Source organism: Chionomys nivalis, chromosome 5, assembly GCF_950005125.1.
Source record: "Chionomys nivalis chromosome 5, mChiNiv1.1, whole genome shotgun sequence".
Taxonomy (NCBI): Eukaryota; Metazoa; Chordata; class Mammalia; order Rodentia; family Cricetidae; genus Chionomys; species Chionomys nivalis.
In genome coordinates, this window is record NC_080090.1 from 67,742,138 (window position 1) to 67,766,366 (window position 24,229).

At 46.7% G+C, this 24,229-nt stretch overlaps 1 protein-coding gene across 1 annotated transcript in view; it reads right to left on the reverse strand.

Annotated features, from left to right (window-relative positions):
- Positions 1-3,827: 3,827 nt before the first annotated feature.
- Nmnat2 (nicotinamide nucleotide adenylyltransferase 2) overlaps positions 3,828-24,229 on the reverse strand; it is a 160,863-nt gene continuing 140,461 nt past the window's right edge. The window contains exons 9-11 of the mRNA XM_057770411.1: positions 11,435-11,536; positions 10,575-10,642; positions 3,828-7,525 (exon numbers count right to left, since the gene is read on the reverse strand). Of these exons, the coding sequence (XP_057626394.1) occupies positions 7,423-7,525; positions 10,575-10,642; positions 11,435-11,536 (273 nt within the window). The 3' untranslated portion in view covers positions 3,828-7,422. The remainder of the gene's footprint in view (positions 7,526-10,574; positions 10,643-11,434; positions 11,537-24,229) is intronic.

Below are 24,229 nucleotides of genomic sequence, written 5' to 3' on the forward strand. Positions count from 1 at the left end.
TCTCCATCCAATCCTCCATTGCAAACTCGAAGACTCATCTACATCTGTATGTGTATCTTATTTCCTTTCTCTTTCCCTAAATCAGGGATAATCCATCCATCTAACCTATATTTATTGAGTCCCTAGGATGTGCCAGGGGTAAGTGGAACAGTCCTGACATTATCTACCCTTGTGAAGTTGACTGTCTAGCGAGAAGGATAAACATTAAAAATAATAAATGGAAACTCCTAAGCCTTGTTCATCTCAAATGATATTTATTGCCGTCACCCCTCGGGTTGGAACCTTGCTCAGTAGAACATGTGTTCCAAGACAGCCCCGCGGGGGTTCTTGAGTTAGGGGAAAGCTGACATGGTTTTGAGTTGTATACAGTTTTCTGTGTTCCAACCATCCCTCCACCCCTTCCCACAACAGACTATTACGACAGACGGGTTGCCTCAGGGCAATCCCAGTGGGAATTGCTGAAGGAGCCAGAGGCACTTACACCTCAGCTTCGAAGACTTCGGGACTGTTTCACATCTGCGGTTCCTGGTCTTTTTGTGGATGCGTGTCAAATAAAGGAACGTTAGATGCTGGACTGAATTTCTGATTTTATTAAACTCCTTGTCTGGCATGGAAGCACCAGAGCAATGGGGTGAACACGCCATCCTGATACTGATGGCCCTGGAGTTAGCGTTTTCAATTCCTGAGGGCCCTGCTCTGCTCCTTCCAGCTATGAGAGCATGTCGTAAGATTTCAGTGATGCTGTATCCCAAGCACGAAGCATTATTTCTAGAAAAACCCAAACTTGGGTGGAGGCTATAATTAATATTCTTGTCCTTTTCATCCACTATAAAATAAAGTTAAAATCTGTAGTTTGGGGTGTATATGTAATGCCTTTCAATAAATTACAATTCAGTAAGTTAAGGTCTGAATTGACTTTTACGCCAGGGACTGACAGGAGGATTGTGGTTTTGTCTACGGTGACTCCTAAGTTGTGAGAGGTCAGACAACTTGGTCTTCTGTGGAAACAGTCTGACAATTCTATCTCATGTTCGGTCCCACAGCCTATAAACTTTTTGCAGTCATTTAAGCCCTGACAAGTATAATATGTGGCTTCTAAGGCTGCCTTGGGGCAGGAGGAGGAAGCAAAAGAGCAGAAATGATACACCTGGGAAGTCTTTGTAAGCCAGGATGAGGAAGTCTTACGCTCTATTGTTCCAAGCCCTTATTATTATAATTTGCAGGGGTTCCTTGAAAGGAAGCATTTTTCAGGGACAATTGTACACGGTGAAAGGGAAGTACCTACTGCTGGCTAGCTATGCCTCTGCAATCATAAATCCCTACCCGGTGGATGGTTAAGAAAGTTATGAGAATTAGGGTGGGGATGTAGTGCAATCGATGGAGTTCCTGCCTCACATGCAAAATGCTCAGGATCCCAGCAATCAGGCTGCGGCCACACAGCGGAAATCCCAGGACTCTGAAGGCGGAGGCAGAGGATCAGTAATTACCATCCTTGGTTATGAAGTGAGTTTCAGGCTAGTCTGGGGTACATGAGACCATGCCTCAAACAACAACAAAAAGTGATCAGGATGTCTTTCTTAGCAAATGGCACGGATCTCAGTAGAGATGGGGAGTGTGAAGTGACTGTTGGGACTGAAGTAGAAATGACACTCTCATTCTCGAGAGCCTGGAAAACTGGCCCTACAAAGAAGCAAGGCTCTGACTCAGAAGTAGCCTTCCCTAAGCCTAGGGCTAGTCTTGATCTGACCCTGCCCATGGGGAAAGATGTTTTTTTGATTTCTTGTCTCTATTCATGAAGACCGTCCTACAGTCTCCTCTGGGGTGTCCTGGTAACTGCAATGGTACACTACTCCACATACCCCGATCTTCTGTGGCTCATAGAGACAAAGCTGACCACAGATGGAGACCTGGTGTTCTCCCAGGATGTGGTTTCTTTCTAGGACTCTAGGGGGGCAGATAGAAGGGTCAAAGGATACTCAGCCCTGTCCACTGTTTGGAACAAATCTCAAGGACCATGACTGTGTTTATCGTGTCTTCTTTAATGTTTTGTACGGTCATGGGAATGTTATGGGTTTGTACTGTGTTTTAAGTTTCCCACTTGGAAAACTGTAGAATTTCTCTTTTATTTCTTTATACTATTGGCCACATAGAACTTCTTGGGAAATTTTGAAATATACAGCTTCATGGTGGGACATAAGGAAAGAAATGCTTATGATTGTTACCTTGTAATATATATATATATATATTAGCAAATTAAGTCAGTGTTTATATTTAATTTTAAACACACTCATTGTTATGCTCTCAAGGTGGGGGAGGTGCTGTGGTTAACTTTCTGAACCAAACAGCAAATACAAACACAAGTAACCAATTTACAAAATATATCAAGCTTCCATAAGATATGTCGTGAAGCCCCATGTGGATACACACAAAGTGGGTATTATTCTCAGTTTAAAGAAGGAGGGGGAAGAGGAGAAGGAGGCAAGGAGGAAGAGGGTGAGGAGGAGAGAGTGGAGGAGGAGATCTATGAATCCTAAAATCAAAATGTTCACAGAAGAGAACGGAATGAGTCTGGCATGTATCTAACCCTTGGCTTGGGACAGGGAAGTGTTGTTGTGGCCGGTGAGTCACAGCTGATGGTTGGGCAACAATAACCTGATGGCCACCGCTCAGACCGGCCAAGCTAGACACGTCCTAATTAAAAAGGGAAACGAGAGGGCTGAAGATCACAGCAGGAGCCAGCAATTAGCAAATCATTGCATTTTGCTTATTTATGCTACTAAAGGAAATCGTGAGCTTGACCATTTCTTAGGGGAGATTGTGCCAAAAATCTAAGCAAGTTTTTAGTTTTCACACACATATGTTTTCTTCATGATTTTATTAAAGAGACAAAATTGCCAGTCATGTTAGCACACCACTTGAAGAATCCCAGCTCTTGGGAGAGGCAGTCAGGGTATCAGTAAGGAACCCAAAAGCAAGTTGGGGGCCAGTGAGAACCACGTAAGACTTTGTCTTGAAAATTTTCAAACAAGCAACTGAAATTAACCAAGAGTGGACCCTGTGGGCTGGTCTGGATCTTAGGTTTAATTTTAAATTATTTGCGCATGTGTGGAGATGAGTTTCTATGCCGTGTGAATACAGTGCCCATGGGGGGCAAGAATAAGGCCTTGGGTACCAGGAACTGGAATGGTTGGGAACCACCATGTAGGCGTGGGGAACTGAACTCCGGTCCACTTTGAGAGCAGTAGCACTCTGTCCTGATGGACCGTCCAGCTCTCTGCTCTTTAAGGATTACTTTTCTTAAACTGAGAAAACTTAGGCACAATTTACAAATTGGCCAATTAGCCTCTTAATATATCCTTGAGTGTGGAGATGGTGGTGATGGTGGCAGTGGTGGTGGAGGTGGTAGTGGTGGTGTGTGTGTGTGTGTGTGTGTGAGAGAGAGAGAGAGAGAGAGAGAGAGAGAGAGAGAGAGAGAGAGAGAGAGAGAGAATGCCCTACTATGTAGCCTAGGCTGACTTGATTTGTTGGGGGAGGCTTGTGTGTGCCACAGTGGACCTGTGGAGATCAGAGAACTTCCTGGAGTTGGCTCCCTCCTTCAGTCATGAGGATTCCAGGGACTGAACTCAGGTTGTCAGGGGTGACAGCAAGCATCCTTACCCACTGCCCCCCCCCATCTATATCACATGGTTACATCAGCTAGACTAGGAACGACGCTTGCTGTAAGCATATTTTCACAACTGTTATCTCCCACCACGTAACAGGAGGGAGAAAAAGTGATTACTTCTCAGAGCAGCTCATAGGGAAGGTTCTGGACAAAGACACAAGACACTAGTAGCATTGTCTGGTTTATTAACATAATTGAAACATTTTGCTGATAAAACTCTTGCCCATGACTAGTCTAGCAACAAAACTCTACTAAAAAATATTTCACTGTGAAATGGTATTGTAACTTGGAGTTTTTATTAAATGAGTTGATTTTCATAAAGTAAATCTCACTCTTAAATCAGCAGATGATATGATTACCAAAAAAAAGCTTCCTTCTCCCCATTCCAACCCCATGAGGATCAAGCTGAGGGCCCTGGGACTCCACTGAGGGTGGTGAGAAAGTGCTACAACTCATTTCTAACTAACTGGAACAGGCTCCTAGGACACATTCAAACGCACACTACACAGAAACCACACAAGGAGTTGAATTTACCAGTCAGCTCACAGGAAGGTGTGGGTTTGGTCAGCCAGGCAGATCACACCCTCCTTCTTACCACGGGCTATCTCTAAGGTGTCTTAATTCTGTCAGCTACGAATTCAGCCTGGCTTCATCCTTCTCTAGCTCCCCTGCTGCCTCCCCTGCTGAAACCTGGGGAGAAAGCCTGAGCTTTTTCTACGCTTCCTTTGCACTGCTGTTTTTGTTTTGAGACAAGGTCTAATGTGTCTGGAGGCTGGGCTTGAACTCCTGATCCTCCCGTCCCCAGCTCTCCGTGCTGGGATCGCAGGTATGGGCCACCACACCTGGCATGGTATTTCTTTTCTAATAGAAACAGAAAATAGAAGGCATGCTTCTCTTAGACCCCTACAAGTGTGTGTGAGAATATCGGAGCAAGGGAGTGAATTTGGGCTCTCTGTAATCTTCTGGCTTTTGATGCCATTAGATTATCAAGTTTTACTTCCTACTTACTTGAATAGCAAGTTCGTGGGTTCTCTCAGAGATTCTGAAACTTGAGACTAGAACATGTGGCCAAGCCAAAATGGGAAGAGCAGTGTCTCTGGAAACCAGCTGTGATTTCAGGCACTTCAGTAAGAGACTTCCTTTGCTGGTCAATGTACATTCGAAGCAAATGAAAGCCAGGGGCCTTGAGGCTACCCAGGACTGACACAGTGTGGCAGACTGGCAACCCAGGGTCGCTGCAGCCCCTTTCCTGGAGGAGAGTGCTCGTAAAGTTTCCCTCCTGTCTGTCTATCGGGGAAGTGGCAGGGAAGTTGTTTACTGGCAGCAGGAAATGATCAGATCATTCCCTTCTGTGCCTTCATCAGCATCTCTGAACCATTCTAGTGATGGGCTAGCCTTCCCAGGAAGCAGCATGTCCCTGAAGACAAGTCAGACCCTAGAGGCTATCCTGAGGACATGTGAGGTACCGCTTAAAACTGTCTTGACTGGGGCAGGTCACAGTCACAATGTGCTGTTCTTCATGAGATGAGGGTGGAGTGGAGAAGTTCTACCTTTGCTCCAACAGAGGGACAAAGAGACAGGGAAGTGGATGGACAATTTCACCAAAAAGGGACTCGTTTCTGTTTGTTAAAGGAAACCATTTCCACACACCTCACCAGGGTACAATATGCCCGCCTGCTTCCCAGAAACCCACTTCTGCATCTGTTCTCCCAGCTCACCTTCTCCCCTTCCTTTCCTTCCCTGCTCCTACCTGCCTGTTGCGCTGCGGATGCTGGGCTAGCCTGGGACCTTATCTCAGGCTGTGGAGCAAATGAGACTTGACCAGAGTCCAGAGGAGGAACACAGCGAACCAAAGGAACGAAAGAAAAATAGTCTTTGTCGGATCTGTTTATGTGGGCCCTCGGCAGATCCAGAGCCTTCCAAACGCCATGCAATCCAGCTCCCGGTTTTCTTTTGTCTATGGAAACAGCATCTCTCCTCATGCTTCCCAGGGTGCGCTGCACGGTCCTGCACGAGACACTGACTCCCAGGGGTTTCTGCTCCCGCAATGTCAATGAGCCTGGGAGCAAACGGATTCTGCAGGTTTTCTCTGTTTTTTTTTTTTCTTCCCCCATGACTTTTAGCCAGACATCGGACCTCTAGATTATAGAAATAATCTCTTCCTCTGGAGATCGTTTCTACAGTCTACGGAACCATGGATCGGGAATGCTCTACGCGCCTCTGCTTCTTCCTCCTGGAGTCAGCCAAGAGGCTGGAGAGCTTTACCCCGGTTCAGTCCCACCTGGGCCATGTTCGTGTTAGAAGTTAAAAGTAGCCTCGAACTCAGGAGCCATTCCTCGTGAACAACCAGGAACTCAAGAGCCAGAGGCCGGATGGGAAACACAAAACATAAAAGTCATTTCCTACTAGCTCTCCGGGCAGGGCGTGAGGGTCCAAACTGTCTTCAGAGGTAGAAGGGGAGGACAGTAGGGGGATAGGGTGACAGCTCTGTTGTGAACCCATTCCTGACAGGCAAACCTTCAGGGCATTGGTTGCCGCTGCTGGGCCCTGCAGCACACCGATAGGGCCAATTCAGGAACAAGGGTGATCGTTTCCCAAGGAAGAAAGGGCTTTAGGTTCAGCTGGGCAGCCTCAGGTGGAGGGCGTGGGATCATGAATTCTCCTCAGGGTAACAAATTGCATTCTCCCAGATCAGACTGAGCTTGCAGTTCCCAGCCAAAGGGGCAATAAATAATCCCAATTAGCAAAGAATCTCTATGGGCAAGTGGATTCTGAGCGTGTTTCCAGATGAATGGGCTATCAGCCATTGGTCTCGCCCGTGATTCCTCTCACTAGCAGGAATGCATCTTACCATAGCCTCTAAGGGGTTCTTCTCTCTGGAAAAGCCTGGTTGGCAGGGAACCCACACAATGCCACCAGTGAGACACAACTTCAGGACCATGGTCATATGAAACCAGGGACTCAAGTTCTGAGAAATCCTACTCTTCCCAGACTTGTGTGCCAGGTTTCAGGACCTGAGCATCTTATTTCTGACCAAAGGGGTCTGGGGTTGCTGCTGGTGTGTGTGTGTGTGTATGTGTGTATGTGTGTGTGTGTGTGTGTGTGAAAATCTGAGTGCATGTGTGTGTACATCTGTGTGCATGTGTGTGCGTGCATGTGTGTTGAAGCAGAAGCAGCTCTGCTTTCTTTCCTGGGTGTGGCCCTCACGCACTTGGAGTGCTGAGACTGGCTATCGTGTCCTGTTAGAAGGGAAGTAAACCACAGGAGAGCATCAAGACTACAAGCATAAAAACCACACACACACTGATTCCATCCAAGTTCTACAAGAAGTAGACAAAGGGAAAGAAACAAAGAAAAGTAGCCCTTTGTGGTAAAGGGCATGCTGGGAAGGCGAGAGCCTGAGCCACGTCCCCAGAGCATGCTGGGAGGATGGGCACCAGAGTCGCCTCTCTAGAGCATGCTGGGAGACAGACACCAGTACATCTCCAAGGGCTGCACTTTCCTCAACTCCCACCCTGTTCCCTTTACCCACCCCCAACCCGGAGACTAGAGGAAAGTTTATCCAAAGATGACTGTGGAATGGGAAATGCCACGGTTCTTCGCAGGCCCCCACACTGTGGGGGTTACGTCAGTCAGTGGGGAGAACAGTCAAGATGAAGACAGAGAAACAGAGAGGCAGGGAGAAAATGGGGTCTGATAGTGGTTGGAGGGGTGTTGGCAGAGGACATGGGGAGAGTAGAGTGGACAGCTGGGTGCTGCTAGCCCGAGGCGTTGATGTAGAGCTGACTCTTGAGGATGTAGTCGATGACAGGCTGGGACAGGTAGTCCACGACGTGGCCGTCCCCATGCTGCAGGGCCAGCCTGCGTGAGAAGAAACAGCAGTCAGGTGGACAGCCGTGCCTGAGAAAGCACATAGCCCTGGTCGGCCCTCTGCCTCTCAGGAAAGGATCTAAAGCTGCCCTAAGCAGCGCTATGACAGCAGCCTTTGTTGGGCTGAGCGCACAGTACCGGCAGATCCCCATCCCCACACAGACTGTTCCTCCACCCCCAGCGACACCTTCATTCTGCCCTGCCACTGAGTAGCTAAGACACCTCGGGAAACTTATTTTCTTTCACATTTACCTATTTGATGTATAGATACATGCGTGTGTCTCTCTGTGTGTACATACATGTGCCATAGCATATGTGTGGAGACCAGAGGGCAATCAATATGTGGCACTCAGTTCTGTCCTTTACCAGGTGGCTCCCAGGGACTGAACTCAGGTTGTCAACCTTGGGGACAAGCACTTTTCCCCATAGAACCATCTCATTGGTCCGTTAGGCAAGTTGGTTAAGCCCCTTTCTTTAGTTTTTCCTTCGGTACAATTAAGGTAACATGTAAGTGAGTTACAGCCAATCATTTAAAGGATTAAATGAGTCATTGTGCCAAGCCCAGGGTCAACATTTTAGCTTTCCTATTATTTTTTCTTTTAATAGACTTTTTGCATGTATTTTTAAGAACTCTTAGTTTATCCCTTTGGGTTTCTCTGCTTGTTGGTCTCTTGAAAACTGGTCTCTTAGAGGATTCTTCAGCGTGAGCTCACCTTTCCCTCCTCCAGGAGCCCTTAGCCATGAGCCCGTGGACGGACAGCAATAAGTGAAAGATTCCAGGGACAAACTGATTTCTGCACACTTTTCCTCTGGCCTTCAGCTCTCTGCTCATTCCTGACACAACAATCCCAGGATGTCACTGAGCCTGGCGTGGTGCCCGGCTCCAAGGCAAGCCCTGCCTTTACCTTACAAGGAGCATCTTAAAGTGTCTCCCTGCACATTGAAACGTTCCGAAAAGTCGTCTCCAAATGATAGTTTCAACTTCATCAGACTCTGTGGAGAAGCTAAGTTTGAGTCCAAGTCCAGAAAATCCTGGTCTGGTTGAACCAAATGGAATACAGGAGTTTGTATGCCTCTGAGTCTAAGGAGCAGCCATGTTGGAATCAAAGCCCTGCCCCCTTCATTGCCCACTATCCTTGGTTTCTGCCCTAGCCTCCCAGTGGCTGCTGCTCCTGTGATTGTCTCTGTCTTTGCCTCCCAAGGGAAGAAGTCCAGGAGACTCTTTGAGTGACTTCTCTGAAACAGTGACCAGGTGGCAGTGCTCCATGACCAGATGACAGTGCTGGACTTTGGACTCTTCTTCTTTGGTTACCCAGCATCCCTGTTGGGGCTTCTAACTGCTCCTCAGCTCAGCCTTCACAGAAATGCTAGAAACCTTGCCATGATCCTGGGAGCAGCTTTCTCTTTCACTACTTGACTTTGTGAGCTCATCTGGATCTGGAATTTTTTCAATTAATTAATTAGCAAATGTGTATGAGTGTGTGTGTGTGTGTGTGTGTGTGTGTTCCACAGTGTAAGCACGGGACTTAGAGGGCCACTTTCAGGAGCTGGTTCTTTCCTTCCACCATGTGTGTTCCAGGGACTAAACTTAGGTGGTTAGGCCTGTCAGCAGGTGCCTTTTTACCCGCTGAGCCAGCTCATTTTACATGCCGCACATGCTCCTGGCACTCAGTTTGCACTTCCAAACTCCTAGGTCCTATATAGCTCACCATTTCACAGGCCAGTTCCACTTGGAGTTCATGGCAGAGACCGCTAACGGTCCCCAATGTTAATTCCTCCCCATTTCGGTTCTATCTCAATATACAGCTGCTGAACAATAAACCGTTTCCCAGGCCCTTCGTCCACAAGCCGGTGGTAAACTTACAACTCTGGATCACTTCATTATTTACCTTTTTAAAAAGATTTACTTAGTCTTATTTTATGTGTACAGGTGTTTTGCCTGCATAAATATCTATGTATCATATGTGTATGGTGCCTGTGGAGACCAGAAGAGGGCCTTGGAGCCCCTGGAATTGTAGTTATGGGTGGTCATGAGTTGCCATGTGGGTGCTAAGAATCCAATCTGGGTCCTCTGGAAGAGCAGCCAGTGCCCTTAGCCACTGAGACATCTCTCCAGTCCCTATTCATGGATTTTTTGAGATGGGCTCTTGCTATGCAGCCCAGGCTAGCACTGAGTTGTCTTCCTCCTGCCTCCACCTCCTGAGTGCATGAACCATGGTACCTGGGTGATTCACCTTAAAGGTAAACGTCCTGCCTTGGTCTTCGTCTTGCTCTTTCCTACTGGCTGAGAACAATCTTGGCAGTAGGTATGTTCCCAACAAGGAAGCTTCAGACTGAAGAGACCAGATTCAGTTCCTCTGGACTTCTGTGAGAACTATACAGCTACCTTGTTTGAAACTCTGAATTTTGAGACCCTTTTAACGGCAGCCTGGCTTATACTTTTACTAGTAATGCATGACTTTATCAGCACCCGAAACTAAGAGGCTGAAACTAAAAAAAAACTTCTTCTTCCCTCAAGCCAATTAAGATCAGTTAATGTGCTGTTTCCTCATTTAAAAGTAAATAGGGATAAATACATGAAGTCCAAAGAGGAGGCTGAGTACTGGGACAGCAGGTGTCCACTTGAATCTAAGTGTTGTGTAATGTCTTGAATGGGAATTGCCCCCATAGACTGATATATTTGGATACTTGGTGCCTAGTTGGTGGAACTGTTTGGAAAGGATTAGGAGGTGTGACCTTGTTGGAGGAGGCGAGCCACTGGGGTGGGCTTTGAGGTCTCTCTGCCTCATGGTTGTGGATCAAGATGTGAGCTCTCAGCGACTGCTCTAGCACCACACCTGCCTGCTCACTGCTCTGCTCCCACCATGGCCATTACTCTTAAGACCTAAGCAAACGTTTTCTTCTGCTAAGTTGCCTTGGTCATGGTGTCTTATCAGAGAAATGGAAAAATTAGCCAAGACAGGTTGCCTTTGACTGAGGAAAGCTATGAAAAAATTTAAACCAGTTTGGCCAAAGCATCCCTGATCGTTGCCAACCATACCTGCTCTTGGTGGAGCTGACTACAGACATGGGATGGTTGATGTCGTCCTTCACCACCATGATGTTGTTCTGGAAAGAAAGCAGAAAACACCCAGTCACTCTTGTGGACTGCTGTGGTGGTCTGAATGGGTGTGGCCCCCACAGGCTCATGTATTTGAATGTTGAACCTATAGGGAGTGAAACTATGGGGGTGTGGCCTTGTTGGAAGAACTGTGCCACTGTGGGGGTGAACTTTGAGGTCTCATATGCTCAAGCTGTGCCCACTGTGACATGCCTTCTGTCGCCTGCAGATCAAGATGTAGAACTCTCAGCTCCTTCCCCAGCACCAAGTCTGCCTGTACACTGCCATGCTTCCTACAAAGACAATAATGGACTAAACCTCTGAACTGTATGTAATGCATCCCAATTAAATGTTTTCCTTTATAAAAGTTGACATAAGCTGGTGGCGCACGCCTTTAATCCCAGCACTCAGGAGGCAGAAGCAGGTGGATCTCTGTGAGTTCGAGGCCAGCCTGGTCTACAAGAGCTAGTTCCAGGACAGTTTTCAAAGCTACAGAGAAACCCTGTCTTGAAAAAATGAAAAAAAAAAAGTTGACGTAAGTTGGGTGGTGGTGGCACTCGCCTTTAACTGAAGCACTCAGGAGGCAGAGGCAGGCAGATCTCTATGCATTCAAGGCCAGCCTGGTCTGCTGAATGAGTTTCAGGACAGCTAAGGCTACACAGAGAAGCCCTGGTGTCTCTTTACAGCAATAGAAATCCTAACTAAGCAGCTACTTTTGCTCCCCTCCTCTCCCAGGCCCCCAGAAGTTTCAGAGAAGGGCTGTATCTCAGGGATATAGCAGCAGGGGATGAAAGACTCACTTTGTATTTGCGGAGTATTGAGGAGTGATTCATGATTCGGTCTGTGTCAGCTGCATCCCGGGGCACCACCACGATCCCAAAGTCCCCAACAATCACCTCCATCTGGAGATCAGGGAGGGAGAGGGAAGGAGGAAGAGAGCGAAAGAACTTTGGTAAAATCTGTCACCCAACCTCCTACCAAGTGACTGCAACAGTGACGTTCTGCTGTTTTACCTGGAACTTTAAACATTAGTTTCCAATTTACCTCCTTAGCCCTATCAGTCAGCAACCTCAACTGCTGACAACAGTCTCTAGAAGGAGTGGGAACCTTGTCTGGCACAGAAGACACTCAGGAGATAGTTCTAGAATGAATGAACACTCGTTTGCATGTCTGAACAAGACCTTGCTAATCCTCAAAGCTTTTGTTTGAGTTCACAGTGTTGCAGGAGTATCCAGTGAACACCCTCCCAGGTAAAACGGATTCTGTTGTCCAGCATGTTTACCTCAGCCCTGAGTGGGACAGCATGAAATATATTGTTTTCCTCCCTTATGTCACATGGTTCAGTCATAAGCTGTGGGACTCTGCAACCACAAGCAGAGACACACTCAGAAGGAATCCCATATGCACAGGTAGTCATGGGGGTGCTGGCTAATTCTTATGGGGGTCACTTCTGAGGTGGAAGTCGTTTCAGCCTCTGGTGGAAGCTTGATTTCTTGTAAAGAAATAAAATCCTTTCAATAAAAAAAAAAACTTTTTTGGAAGTGTTGTTGAGAAAGAATCTTGATATATAGATAGCCTAGGCTAGCCTCAAACTCTCCATCAACTTGTCTTAGCCTTCCAAATGCTGAAATGACATATAGCCTAGGCTAGCCTCAAACTCATTATCTACTTGTCTTAGCCTTCCAAATGCTGAAATAACATATAGCCTAGGCTAGCCTCAAACTCATCTTCTACTTATCTTAGCCTTGGCTAGCCTCAAACTCACTATCGACTTGTCTTAGCCTTCTAAATGTTGAGATTACAGGTAAGAGACACCACACCAGCTCTTTAGTTTCTTTTTTCTAATTATAGATCTAATACAAGCTTGGGATATACAGAAAAAATTGAAATCAATCTCAGCCATACAATTCAGGTACCCATAGTTAAGCCCTCAGCGTATCCCATGGCTTTCCTGTGAATAGCTGTGTTAGAAGCACATTAGCATTAAACTGCAATGTAAGGCATGAGGCTTTAGTTCAACGGTAGGGTGCTTCCCCAGCATATATAAGGCCCTGCATCCTCATCCCAGGCATGGAAAAAATTTAAAGTTAATGTGTTTTAACTCTACGTGTGTGTGTGTGTGTTTGCGTGTGCACATGATCACGTGCACACTTGGGTGCAGGTACCCATGGGGGTCAGAAGCGATCTGCCTGATGCTGGTGTTACAGACAGTTGTGAACTGCCTAATCCGAGTGCTAGGAACCCAACTCGGGCCTCTGTAAACGCAGTCTGCAGAGTCATCTCTCCAGCCCCAACTTGTGCTCATATAGCATTAGATTGTGAGAGAGGATTCTGGGACATAATTAAGGTTATTGAGGGCTAGCCACATGGTTGAGCACTTGGCCAGAATTCAATGCCTGGAACCCACATGGGGAAGGAGAACCAATCCTGCAACTTGATTGGCCCTTGACCTCCATGCCATGCACTCATGCACTAAACAGATACATAAAAATTATGCGGAAGCATGGGTTTTAACATTTTCTATATTTTATCATAGTCGTACAGTATGGAAAGTTTTTAGTGACTCCACAGTTACTGCAACATAATTTTGGTGCAAACACTTTGATGACTATCTTTATACATAAATGTTTTACCGCAGCTCTAATTATCTCCTCATGATAAGAAGCAACATAATTGAATAAAAAGGTGTGAAGCAGAAGTATTTCATGCTCTTACGACGTATTACCAAATCGCCTTCTAGACATGTGCTGATATTCATTTCCAAGGAGCTTGGCATTTATAGCATTTGGTAAGTTTGGACGTTTAGATCTCAGTTAGGGATCTCAGAGGAGGAGGAGGATGCTACATGTGAGCAGGTCAGCTCACTGAGCAAGATCTGCTTTGGAGGTTAAAGACTCAGAATTTTCCCCAACCCCCATAATTCTTCAAACCAGTGTCACAAAAACAGAGATGATGAAGAACTGGGGTCTGTTGTGAAATATCATTTTAACTAGGCAAAGAGGTGTTACATTTATTTATGCTGCAAAATACTACTTTAGCCGTGTAAAGGTGTGTTCTGTTTGTGCTGCAGCTGTTTAACAGAGGAAGGCTGTGTGGTTAACTATGTAAAGATTGTTGCATTGGTTTCATCATGCCCAACGAAGGCTGAATGGCCAGTAACTAGGCGGAGCAAGGCCAGGCAGCACTTCCAGGCAGAAAGAATAAATGGGAGAAAGCTAGACTCAAAGAGAGGAGAAATAGAGAAAAAGAAGGAGAAAACGAGAGACATTCCAGGGTCAAGAAGCCAGGCAGCCTCCCCCCTCAGCCAACCAGACTTGAGAAGCAGTGGAAGAAGGATACGCATAAAGAAAGAAAACAGCCCCAAGTCAAAAGGCGAATGAAGAGAAACAGGTTCATGTAAGTTAAAAGAACAAGTCAGAAATGTGCCTAAACTAGGTCGAGCATTCAAGACTAATAAAAAGTCTTTGTGTCGTGATTTGGGAGCTGGTTGGTGGCCAAAAAGAACTGGTACAGTCAGTCAGTGGTCCATTCTTCTTTACCAGAAAATTCCACACTGTCAGAATGCCACTGTAAGTCTGATTCAATGTGTGTGTGTGTTTGGTGCATGTGGTGTGTGTGTATATGTGTGTGTGGTGTGGTATGTGTGTTTGATGTGGCATAGTGTATGGTGTCTATGTAATGTGTATAGTGAGTGTGGTATGGTGTGTGTGCAAGCATGTGTGTGTGTATGTGTGTGTGGTGGGATGTGTAGGGTATATGTGGTGTGGTGGGTAGTGAGTGTGTGGAGTGGTGTGTAGGGTGTATGTGGTGTGGTATGTGTGTTTGGTGTGGCACGGTGTATGGTGTGTGTGTAGTGTGGTGTACAGTGTGGTATGGTGTGTGTGTGTGCATGTGCGTCTGTGTATGTGTCTGTGGTGCATACCCTTGGATGTTTCTACCCATCTTTACTCTGTTTTCCCTATTGTTTAACATAGGATTGAAGCTAGAACTCTGATATTAAAATAAAAGGTCAGCCTTGAACACTCTAGGTGGAGAGAGACTACAAGCTAGATAGACAGTCTCAGCCTCCACTGGGTCTGCCATTGAGATACAGAGCAATGCGTTTTATCTAGGTGGGATCCAAACTGAGCAAGTGTGTTTCAAAGCTTTTGTTGTCCTACAGACCTGGCAATGTTCAGGAGAAGCAAGACAGGACGCCGGAGGGAGACCCGGCTCATCTTGTCAGCTTGTAGAACATGCACCAGGTTTACTATTTAGTGACAGACTTCAAACCCCATCGGAACTGCTGAGGAGACAGTAAGATGGCTCAATGGGCAGAGGTGCTTGCCACCAAGCCCAATGATCTGAATTCCATTCCTTAGGCCCTGCAAGTTGTTCTCTGAGCTTCATACATGACATGTGATACATGCATGCATACATAAAATAAAAAATCTAAATAAATAAATGCAATTTTTAAATATATTTAAAAAAGAATTACCCAAGGAACTTTGAAAATCCTAAACATGGCCACCCAGTGGTAGAGCATGCCTTTAATCCCAGCACTGAGGAGGCAGAGGCAGGTGGATCTCTGTAAGTTCTAGGCCAGCCTGGTCTACAAGAGTTAGTTCTAGCACAGACTCCAAAGCTACAGAGAAACCCTGTCTCAAAAAACCAAGAGGAAAGAAAAGAAAAGAAAATTCCAAACATGTTCATATCCAGGAACAATTAAAATAGAATCTCTCAGAACGGGACCCAGACATCAGTACTTTAAGAAAACAATATTCTCCAGGTAATTCCAATGTGCAATGGAGTTCATGAGGCAGTCATACATAGAGTTCAAACTGGAAAAGCTGGCATGCCAGGGAAGATGAGGGAGTAGAGAAGGCAAGAGAGAGAAGAGAATTCCCTGAAGTGGGCGCACAGGGATCCCTGAACTGCCTGCCCCTGGAGATGTCTTAGGATGGTCTAGTGTGAGTGAGCAATGGCAGCCTGCCCCCCATGGCTTGACTCTGGGAGCCAGACAATGCACATTTGATGGGTGCTCTCTGTATGGAGTGTGTGATAATGAGGGAATGTGACTGAATGTTCTAGCTTAAAGGATGATCAGAGCGGTTCTGTGTGGCAGTTGGTGCTCACGAGGGGACTCGCTCTTCGGGTGACATCAGTCCAGCTGCTGCTTTCCGCTCAGGACCTAATGACCTGATGCTCAAACAGTAACTGTGCCAAGGTGGGTGGCAGGCACACGGGGCCCTTGCTGCTGGAGATATTTTTCCTTCCTTACTAGTGGCTCACAGACCTGCCCCTGGGAACCACAGATGGGGTGAGGGAGATGGGGAGACCTGCAGATCAGCAGTGTTTCTCCCTGCCAGGTCAGACACTAGAGGTGACCTCTGCTCTTTGGGGTGGTGGGCTTTGTTTTCATGCCAGAGAGTGTATGGGTGGACAGAGGTGGCAGGTAGCCAATTGTCCGCCCCACAAGCGTTCAGCTGTGCATCCTACCTCCACCTCTCTGGTGCAGGCTTCTAGCTAGACTCTTGTCTCTCCTGGTTCTCCTTCCTCTGTAGACGTTCCTTGTTGGCCTCCATGCTTATTCTCACTCATCTCTGACCTTGGCACGCTGGACTCCCCTAGGCTTCTCTGTCCTTGGACCTTACGCTCATCCCCTTGATTATTTCATCCCATTTCGAAACTACTATCAAGACACACTAAAGGCTCTTGAGTCAGTATTTCCAGCTTCGGGTGCACTTCTAGCTTAACGTTTTCTGAGCCTCTGGACCTGCTGTTCTAAACAGGTTCTCTGGGAGTTTGAATGAGGTTCAGATGTTTGGCTACACGGTCCCCAGTTGGTGGAGCTGTTTGGATAGGTTTAGGAGGTGTGGCCTTACTGGAGAAAGTATGTCACTGGCGTGGGTGGGGTGGGGTGGGGGTAGGCTTTGAGGTTTCAAAAGCCTCCTGCCATTGCCAATACACTTTCTTGGCTTCCTGCTTCCTGTTCAAGATGTGAGCCCTCAGCCTGCTGTTCCACCTGCCATGCCTGGCACCTCTACTTGTCAGTCGTGGACTCTTAACTCCCTGGAGCCACTGCACGATGTGGCAGCAGCAGTAACACTCAGTAGAGGGAATACGGGGAAGTTCTAGTCACAAGGGCTCGGTGGCCACAGATGCATCTTCCGGCCCCAGGGGTTGGGTGTGGGAAGCGAGCTTTGCTGATATGCAGAAAGATGAAGTTGTACTTAGAAAATTACAGCTAATTATTGGTGGTGGCTACAGCAAAGGCCGCTTAGTTAACTTCCACAGCTTGGATCTTCCTGACAGAATTACCACACGACTGCAGGTGGGAGAGCTGTAGCTGCAGTTCCTATTGGTATCAGTCTTACAAGACTGACCATTACAGTGACTATTTGGCCATTGTAAAACTGACAAAATTCTGTATTGACAGAACTGTAATTTACAATTCTAACTATGATTTACAATAGAGCATGCAATTTTGCAATTGCAAATGCAGAAAGCCACCAACGAGTTTGCCGTATCCAAAAGATTTGAGAACGGAGACCAGAGGGACACAGTCAAATGTAAGGGAGACACATATGGAGAAGGACCCCGCAGTGGAAGGAGAGAAGTGACTCCCAAAAGACTTTCACCTGTCACACTTCTGCCCCCACCACATCTCTCTCTCTCTCTCTCTCTCTCTCTGTCTCTGTCTCTGTCTCTCTCTCTCTCTCTCACACACACACACATATACACACACACAAGATGATGATAAACCAATCTTAAGCTTTCTTACGTAGTTGCCTTTAGGAGTTGTCGCTTTAAATTACAGGGCACTATACTGAACCTTTGGGTGGGATGGGATGGGAACAGGCTCCTTAGCACCAGGGAGATTCCAGGGACAGTAGGACATTCCTCTGTGTGGTAAGGAATGTGGTTAGGACACACATCTAGTACATCTGGTCCCAGGACCCTGAGGACACTGAGCTCGGAGCTGAGCATTTGCTCTAGCTCTTCCTGTGGGTCTTGCCTGCAGGAATATGGAGGTAGAGCGAGGGAGGAGGTGAATGCGGTAGACCTGATTGTTAAATCTGACCCCCGATGTGGCCTGTGTGACCTCACATTGCCAGACCCTAGAAGACAGAATCACACAATGGTCCTCTCATTGATCCCAGGCCTGTGTGTCAGGCCTCAGAAGTCAAGTCCATAACATTCATCCTGTTTCAACATCCTGCCCAGCCCAGCTTTGATCCTATCTTTCTTCTTCTGGTTAAAGTTTTCCAGTGGAGATGGAGTCGGGAGGAAGGGAGGAAGTAGGTGGAGGTAGATTCTGTTTCCCCATATGTAGGGAATCTGAGAGAAGGATATGAGACCTGTTGAAGCAGGAAGCAACTTGGCCTCGGGGGAGAGAGCACTTCTGACCTAGGAGGCAAAGCTCTTGGAAGGAATTTGGAGTCTTCACCACCCCTCCACAAGGCTGAATTCTAAGACCTGCCCTGCTGGCTTTCAGGGATGCTTAAGTAGATACCCTGTGGTCTTAACCAGACACCTTCCTGCATGCTAATGACATACAGTTGAAAAAGCAGAAATTGCTTCATCCTCTGTCTAATGAGTGATATTAAAAAAAATATTAGTAGCCATCATATGGGTTGCAGACACAGCAGAAAGAGACCATCACAGAAACTCACAGCTAGTCAGAATACAGTCAGCTTACTATGGAGTGCCCAGCTCCATAGTACACATACATCTACAACACAGCCCCAGCTAAGGCTTGGGGAATATCTGGGAAGAGTAGGGGGAAGATTGTAAGAATCAGACGACCAGGACATCTGCAAGACATTGTGTCCTCTATCTCTGACAGGAAAGCTGTGCCCATGACATCTCAACAATATGGCTGCCTGAACAAGACTTGAACAATGACAATACCAGTTAACATGGCAACATGGATGGGGAAATCTTGAGGGTCCCATCCCTGGATGAGGAACTGTAGGCAATTAATGACTGCTGAGAGAAGAACCAATCTTCCCTGGGATGAGTCTCCTAATTGGTTATCCAATATCAAGTGGTCAGCCCTAAACACACGCACATAGATAGATTGATTGATAGGTAGATAGAAAGATAGATAGATAGATAGATGGATAGATAACACTAAATACCACTCAGTAGGCTATTTTATATGTGTGTATATATGTGACAAAAATGAAAGAAAAAAGAATAAGACATTTAAATAATTTAAAACTACAAATTAAGCAGTTAAACCAAAAATTATGGGCAAGTCAAAGTTCGGTAATCATCTTGTGACTAGCACATCATAAGCAACTGGCAAAAATAGCCAAATAAAACAAACAAACTCAGATTATAATGATGGTGGGTTTCATCCCAATACAGAGAGAGGCCACTTGAGAGGGCTCAACTTCATTAGCAATTGATGTGGGAGTGATTTCTTTCTAATCTGTTGCTTTCATTGGTTAATTAGTAAAGAAACTGCCTAGGCCCATTTGATAGGCCAACCCTTAGGTGGGTGGAGTAAACAGAACAGAATGCTGGGAGAAAGAAGCCGAGTCAGGCAGTCGCCATGATTCTCCCACTCCAGACAGACACAGGTTAAGATCTTTCCTGGTAAGCCAGCTTGTGGTGCTACACAGATCATTAAAAATGGGTTAGATCAATATGTAAGAGTTAGCCAGTAAAAGGCTAGAAATAATGGGCCAAGCAGTATTTAAAAAAATACAGTTTCCATGTAATTATTTCGGGTAAAGCTAGCCAGGTGGTGGTGGAAAGCAGCCCCACCGCTCCCACTACAACAGAGTGGCGCCCAACATGATTAACTAATACCACGTAATACCCATCAATAAGACTCATATTTTAGTGACTTGCCATTTCTCCAGTTTAAAAATACCACAACTTGAAAACACACTTGGTGATGTGTGGTGGTGCATACCTGGGATCCCAGAGCTCAGGGGCTGAGGCAGGAGAATCATGGGTTTGAAGCCAACTTGGGCTACATAGCAAGATCCTGTCTTTAAAACAAAATGAAAAGAAAGATATAAAGGAAGGATGGAAAACACCCACCCACCACCCACTCTTAGAAAAAGAAAAAATATTTCAGCCCTTTCTTCCCACAGCCTAAACCCTCAGTTCCTTGCTCTCTACTGCCCCCAGCAGAGCATCCTAGGTAGGGCTCAGGCTTCTGCCCATCTGGAGGGAAGGCTGGGCCAGAGCTAGTGAGATCAGAGTCGGGCAGCCAGGAGGACACTTCCAGGATGCCCCTAATGCAAATAAACAGAGGCCCCTCCAGTGGGGCTTCCCAGAGGAAAGCAACCCCACTGCATTGCCAACAGCTAGTGTGGGAAGGCCCAGAGTTCCGGACTCATGTCAAAAGCCTAAAAACCAAATCAACAGCACCTTTTACAGGGGAGCCGTGAGCAGGAAACAGCCCCGAGACTTGCACCAACTGGACTGGAGGTCCCTTCTCTGGTGGATTCAGCTTAGGTCTTACAGTGTGAGGACCTAATCCCCCAGGGACAGAAGAGTCCCACAGGCTTCCTGCTTCCTGGCTGGAGTTGGGCAGTGTGATAAAAAGCCATCTGAGCCTGAATAACCACATGTTTGTCTTTGCTCCATTTATCCTGGGGCCCTGGGATTTCATCTGGAGGGGCTGATGCCCCCGGCTCTTCCTCTGTTTATTTTCTTTGGTTATTTTCCCACAGCTGATGGCTGTAGGAAGCAGTCGGCCCACGACTGGTTGGTCGGAGGCACGCAGGGCACAACCAATGACAAGTGGCTGCAGAATGTGGGGCTTTGGGAAGCACAGGAAAAAAAGAAAACAGTCTTCTCATTGGCCAGTTTATGGTGTCTGGCACTAGACCTTTATATATTTAACCCTTGGGGTTAGACATTGACTCTTGCTTGTTTAAAAGGCCAGCGTCTGATAATGGTCCATAGGGGCGATCATTACACTTCACGATCTCTGCACACGTCATTTCAAATGCAATGAAGACCAACTTATTTACCTGCCATTTCCCCACAGCCCTGTCCCCACCACTGAATCTCTCATATCCTCCTCCCTATGTGAGAATCTCTTTTCTCTGTACCTACTCAACCTGGGACGGGTCGTGGTTCAACACCCGGCTTTGCCCTCACCCAGGCCAGCTTGGAGGAATGACGGCCATTATTCCCCTTGTTTGATTTTACCTGGAAAAGGGCTCTGAAGACAGACGTGAGACCCTGTTCTGCCATTCAATAGCTGTGTCATCAGGAACAAGTCCCAGTCTGCTCAGGCCTCCCTTTCCATGTATATTTAAACTGTTACATTTATTTATTCATTCAATGTGTGTGTGAGTGGCATGTCTGTGTGTGTGTATGTGTTCACATGCCATGCCATGCATGTGGAAGCCAGAGGACAACTTGATTGAATTGATTCTCTCCTTCCCACATGTGTTGGGATTGAACTCAGCAAGCGCCTTTACCCACTGGGCCATCGTGCTGTTTCCCTTTTCCATATTTTTAAGACGGGAACAGAGGCTCCATCTCACAGGCTTTAAATTGGATAATCAATAAGATACAGCCAAACACAATTCATTTATTGTGGGTCTTTCCCACTAGAAAGCACAGTGAATCACCAAATATTTAGTTTTTATCTGTTCTCCTAGCTGTAGCCTAGTGATTGCAATCACCTAGTGGGTGCTCAATAAATATTTCACAGTGAAAGAATGAGCCCATACTGGCGGTGCATCCTTTAATCTTAGCTGCTCACAAGACTGAGGCAGGAGGATCAGCAGTTAGGGAAAATTAGGAAAACTGTCTTTAAAATGAATAACACAGGTAAGCAAGATGGCTCAACAGGTAAAAGTGCGTGTCACACAAGTCTGATGACCTGAGTTCGATCCCTGGCACCCATAAAAAGGTGGAGACAAAACCAGCTCCACAAATGTGTCCTCCAACTTCCGCTTGCATACTCTGGCACTAGCATGCCATGTAATAATAAATAAGACAAAATCATTTTTAAAAAGAAAAATTAAAAAAAAGAGAGACAGGGCTATAGCTTAGTGGCTAGTATGCGATAAAACCTGAGTTTAAGTTCCCAGGACTTAACAGAAACAAAAAGAATAATGAAATACCAGTCAACAGTTACAGAGAACCTACCGGCTGGGTTAAAAAACTTCTATACTTCCTATATGCTTAATTTCATGCTGGATAATGAAGTAAGTATTAATAACTAGGGTATTTTTAGCCTGCAAGAACCTTGTGGGCAAATACATGCTTATGTTCACAAGGACACTGCTGAAAGATTGATTGAAGAAAGGAATGCCTAAATCAGGATTAATCTGCCTACCTTCCGCTATACGATGGACAAAGAACCCGGTGTGGACAGAGTCCACAACAGGTTAGGTTTTGTTTAAGCGGAGAATGAAGAGAAAAGGCAGGGCTCTGGCTGACCCTGGCGCCTTCGGCCTTAATTTAGTGTAGTTTCTCATCCATGTCTGGAGACCTGCACAGGTGTTTCTGTCAGGATCCAGAAAAACAAAGGACTAGGGCACTTGACGGAGATGTGATGGTTGATATTGTCAACTTGATGCGGCTTAGACTCGCCATGGGGACGCGGCTCTGGCCATGCCTGTGAGGTTGTTTAGAGAGACATTTAACTGGGAGAAGAGACTGGCCCTCCTGCGTGTGGGTGGCACCATCCCGTGGACTGGGGACCCAGACTGAAAAGAGAAGAGAAAACGAGTGTAGCGCCAGCGTTCATCTCCAGCGGTTCCCCGATGTGGACTCAGAGTGGCTGGTGGTCTCACGCCACTGTTGCCACGCCCTCTGCGCAATGATGAACTCCACGCCCTCTGCGCAATGATGAACTCCGCTTTCAAACTGAGCCACAAGAACCCTCCTTCACCAGCCTGCTAATGACGCGGGGCCGACGCTGGGCTGGCTCCCGCACTCTGAGGCTAGTCCAGCAGCCTGGGCTCTAGATTTCCCCCGGAAACCAAGAATGAAAATGCCAACCAGGAGGCCACACAGCAGCTCTTTTGTGCGCCACTTGAGAGAAACTTGATGAATATGTACGGAATTTTCTCTCCATGGAATGTAAGGGGACGGGTGTGTCATTGGTCACAGAAGGTCAGAATTCACTGTGGACTGGTAAATCTTTGTGCCTGGCTGACACAGTCACTGGGGAACTGGGTGGCTGGGTGTGGAGCGGTGCTTGCTGGAGTTTTGGTTCAGGACTTGTGACCTTGACTTTGTAGCAGCCGGGGAGTGACTGGGGGGAGACTCTGGCGATCCTGCAGTGGGATAGTCCCACTCAGGCAGTTTCTCCAGGGCATCAACAGTTTCAGTTTACACAGTAGGGCTGTATACCCCTTTGAACAGAAGTAGGAACAGATTCCTGTGCCTTCCCAGATCTGTCTGAACTGTTTTTACATCAGAGCCCTGCATCCTTAGATATTATTTCCCCTTTACATCTGAACAATGTTTCTAAGAACCTCACAAACTGGGAAGAGTTGGGAAGGGGCAATTGGCTGGGTGGTATCCTGATGCAGGGCTGCTCTGGGCTTAACTGAAAGGAACTGATTTTTTTTTTATTGTTGTTCTTTTGTTTTTCTTTGTTTTTTGTTTTTTTTAGAAACAGGGTTTCTTTGTGAGGCCCTGGCTGTCCTAGAACTCACTCTGCAGATCAGGCTGGCTTTGAACTCACAGAGATTGGGTGACCTCTGCCTCCCAAGTGCTGGGATTAAAGGTGTGCCCCACCACCACCTGGCTAAGGAACTGAATTTTTATTACTGTCCTGGACAGGATAGGTGCAGGGACTACTGTGTCCTCTGAGAGTAACCAGGGTGAAGTCCTAGACCTCTGGGGTGAGCAGCCACACAAGTTGTTCAGCCTGAGCCTTGAGGAGTTCTAAGACTGTGGAGGTTTTTGTTTTGAGACACCATCTCCTGCACGGCAAGGCTGGCCCTGAACTCACTACGTTATTGAGAATGACCTTGAACTTCTGTTCCCTTACCTCCACCTCCCAACGCTGGGCTTACGTGTCCAGTATATGGTGCTGGGGATTGAACCTATAGTTTTGTGCATGCAAGGTAGTCCTCTACCAACTGACCATAGCCCTAGCCCCAGGTTTGAATTTTTGTTAGGTTTTATTTGCTTTACAGGGCTGGAGACTTCTTCCGGGGGCTTCCCCCCCCTCCGCCCACCCCCATCCCACCCCTTGTTCAGGGAAGCTCTCAGTCACTACAGTCTCCTTAGCCTTGGGATTCTGCATTAAGTTTATCTGAATCCTAGGACAAGGGAGCTTGCCGACCACTCTCCCTGGTGCTGGTTTATCCATCCCTGGCTCCCACAGGATGTTCCAGAGTCCCTCTGTCCCTGGGGACCAGAAGTAAGATAGGGACACCCCTTAGTTTTTCATGCAAGCACCCCTGAGAGACTGGAATTCTCTGACTTGGTGCGGGAGAATTGTCTGTAATCTGTCAATCATGTTATAAATAAATGCTGATTGGCCAGGCAGAAAATATAGGCGGGAAAACTAGACAGGAAGTAGAAATGATATAATGAGAACAAGAGAATTCTGGGAAGGAGGAAGTTGATTACTCCCACTCCTGCCCAGACCACCGAAGCAGCAGGATGTG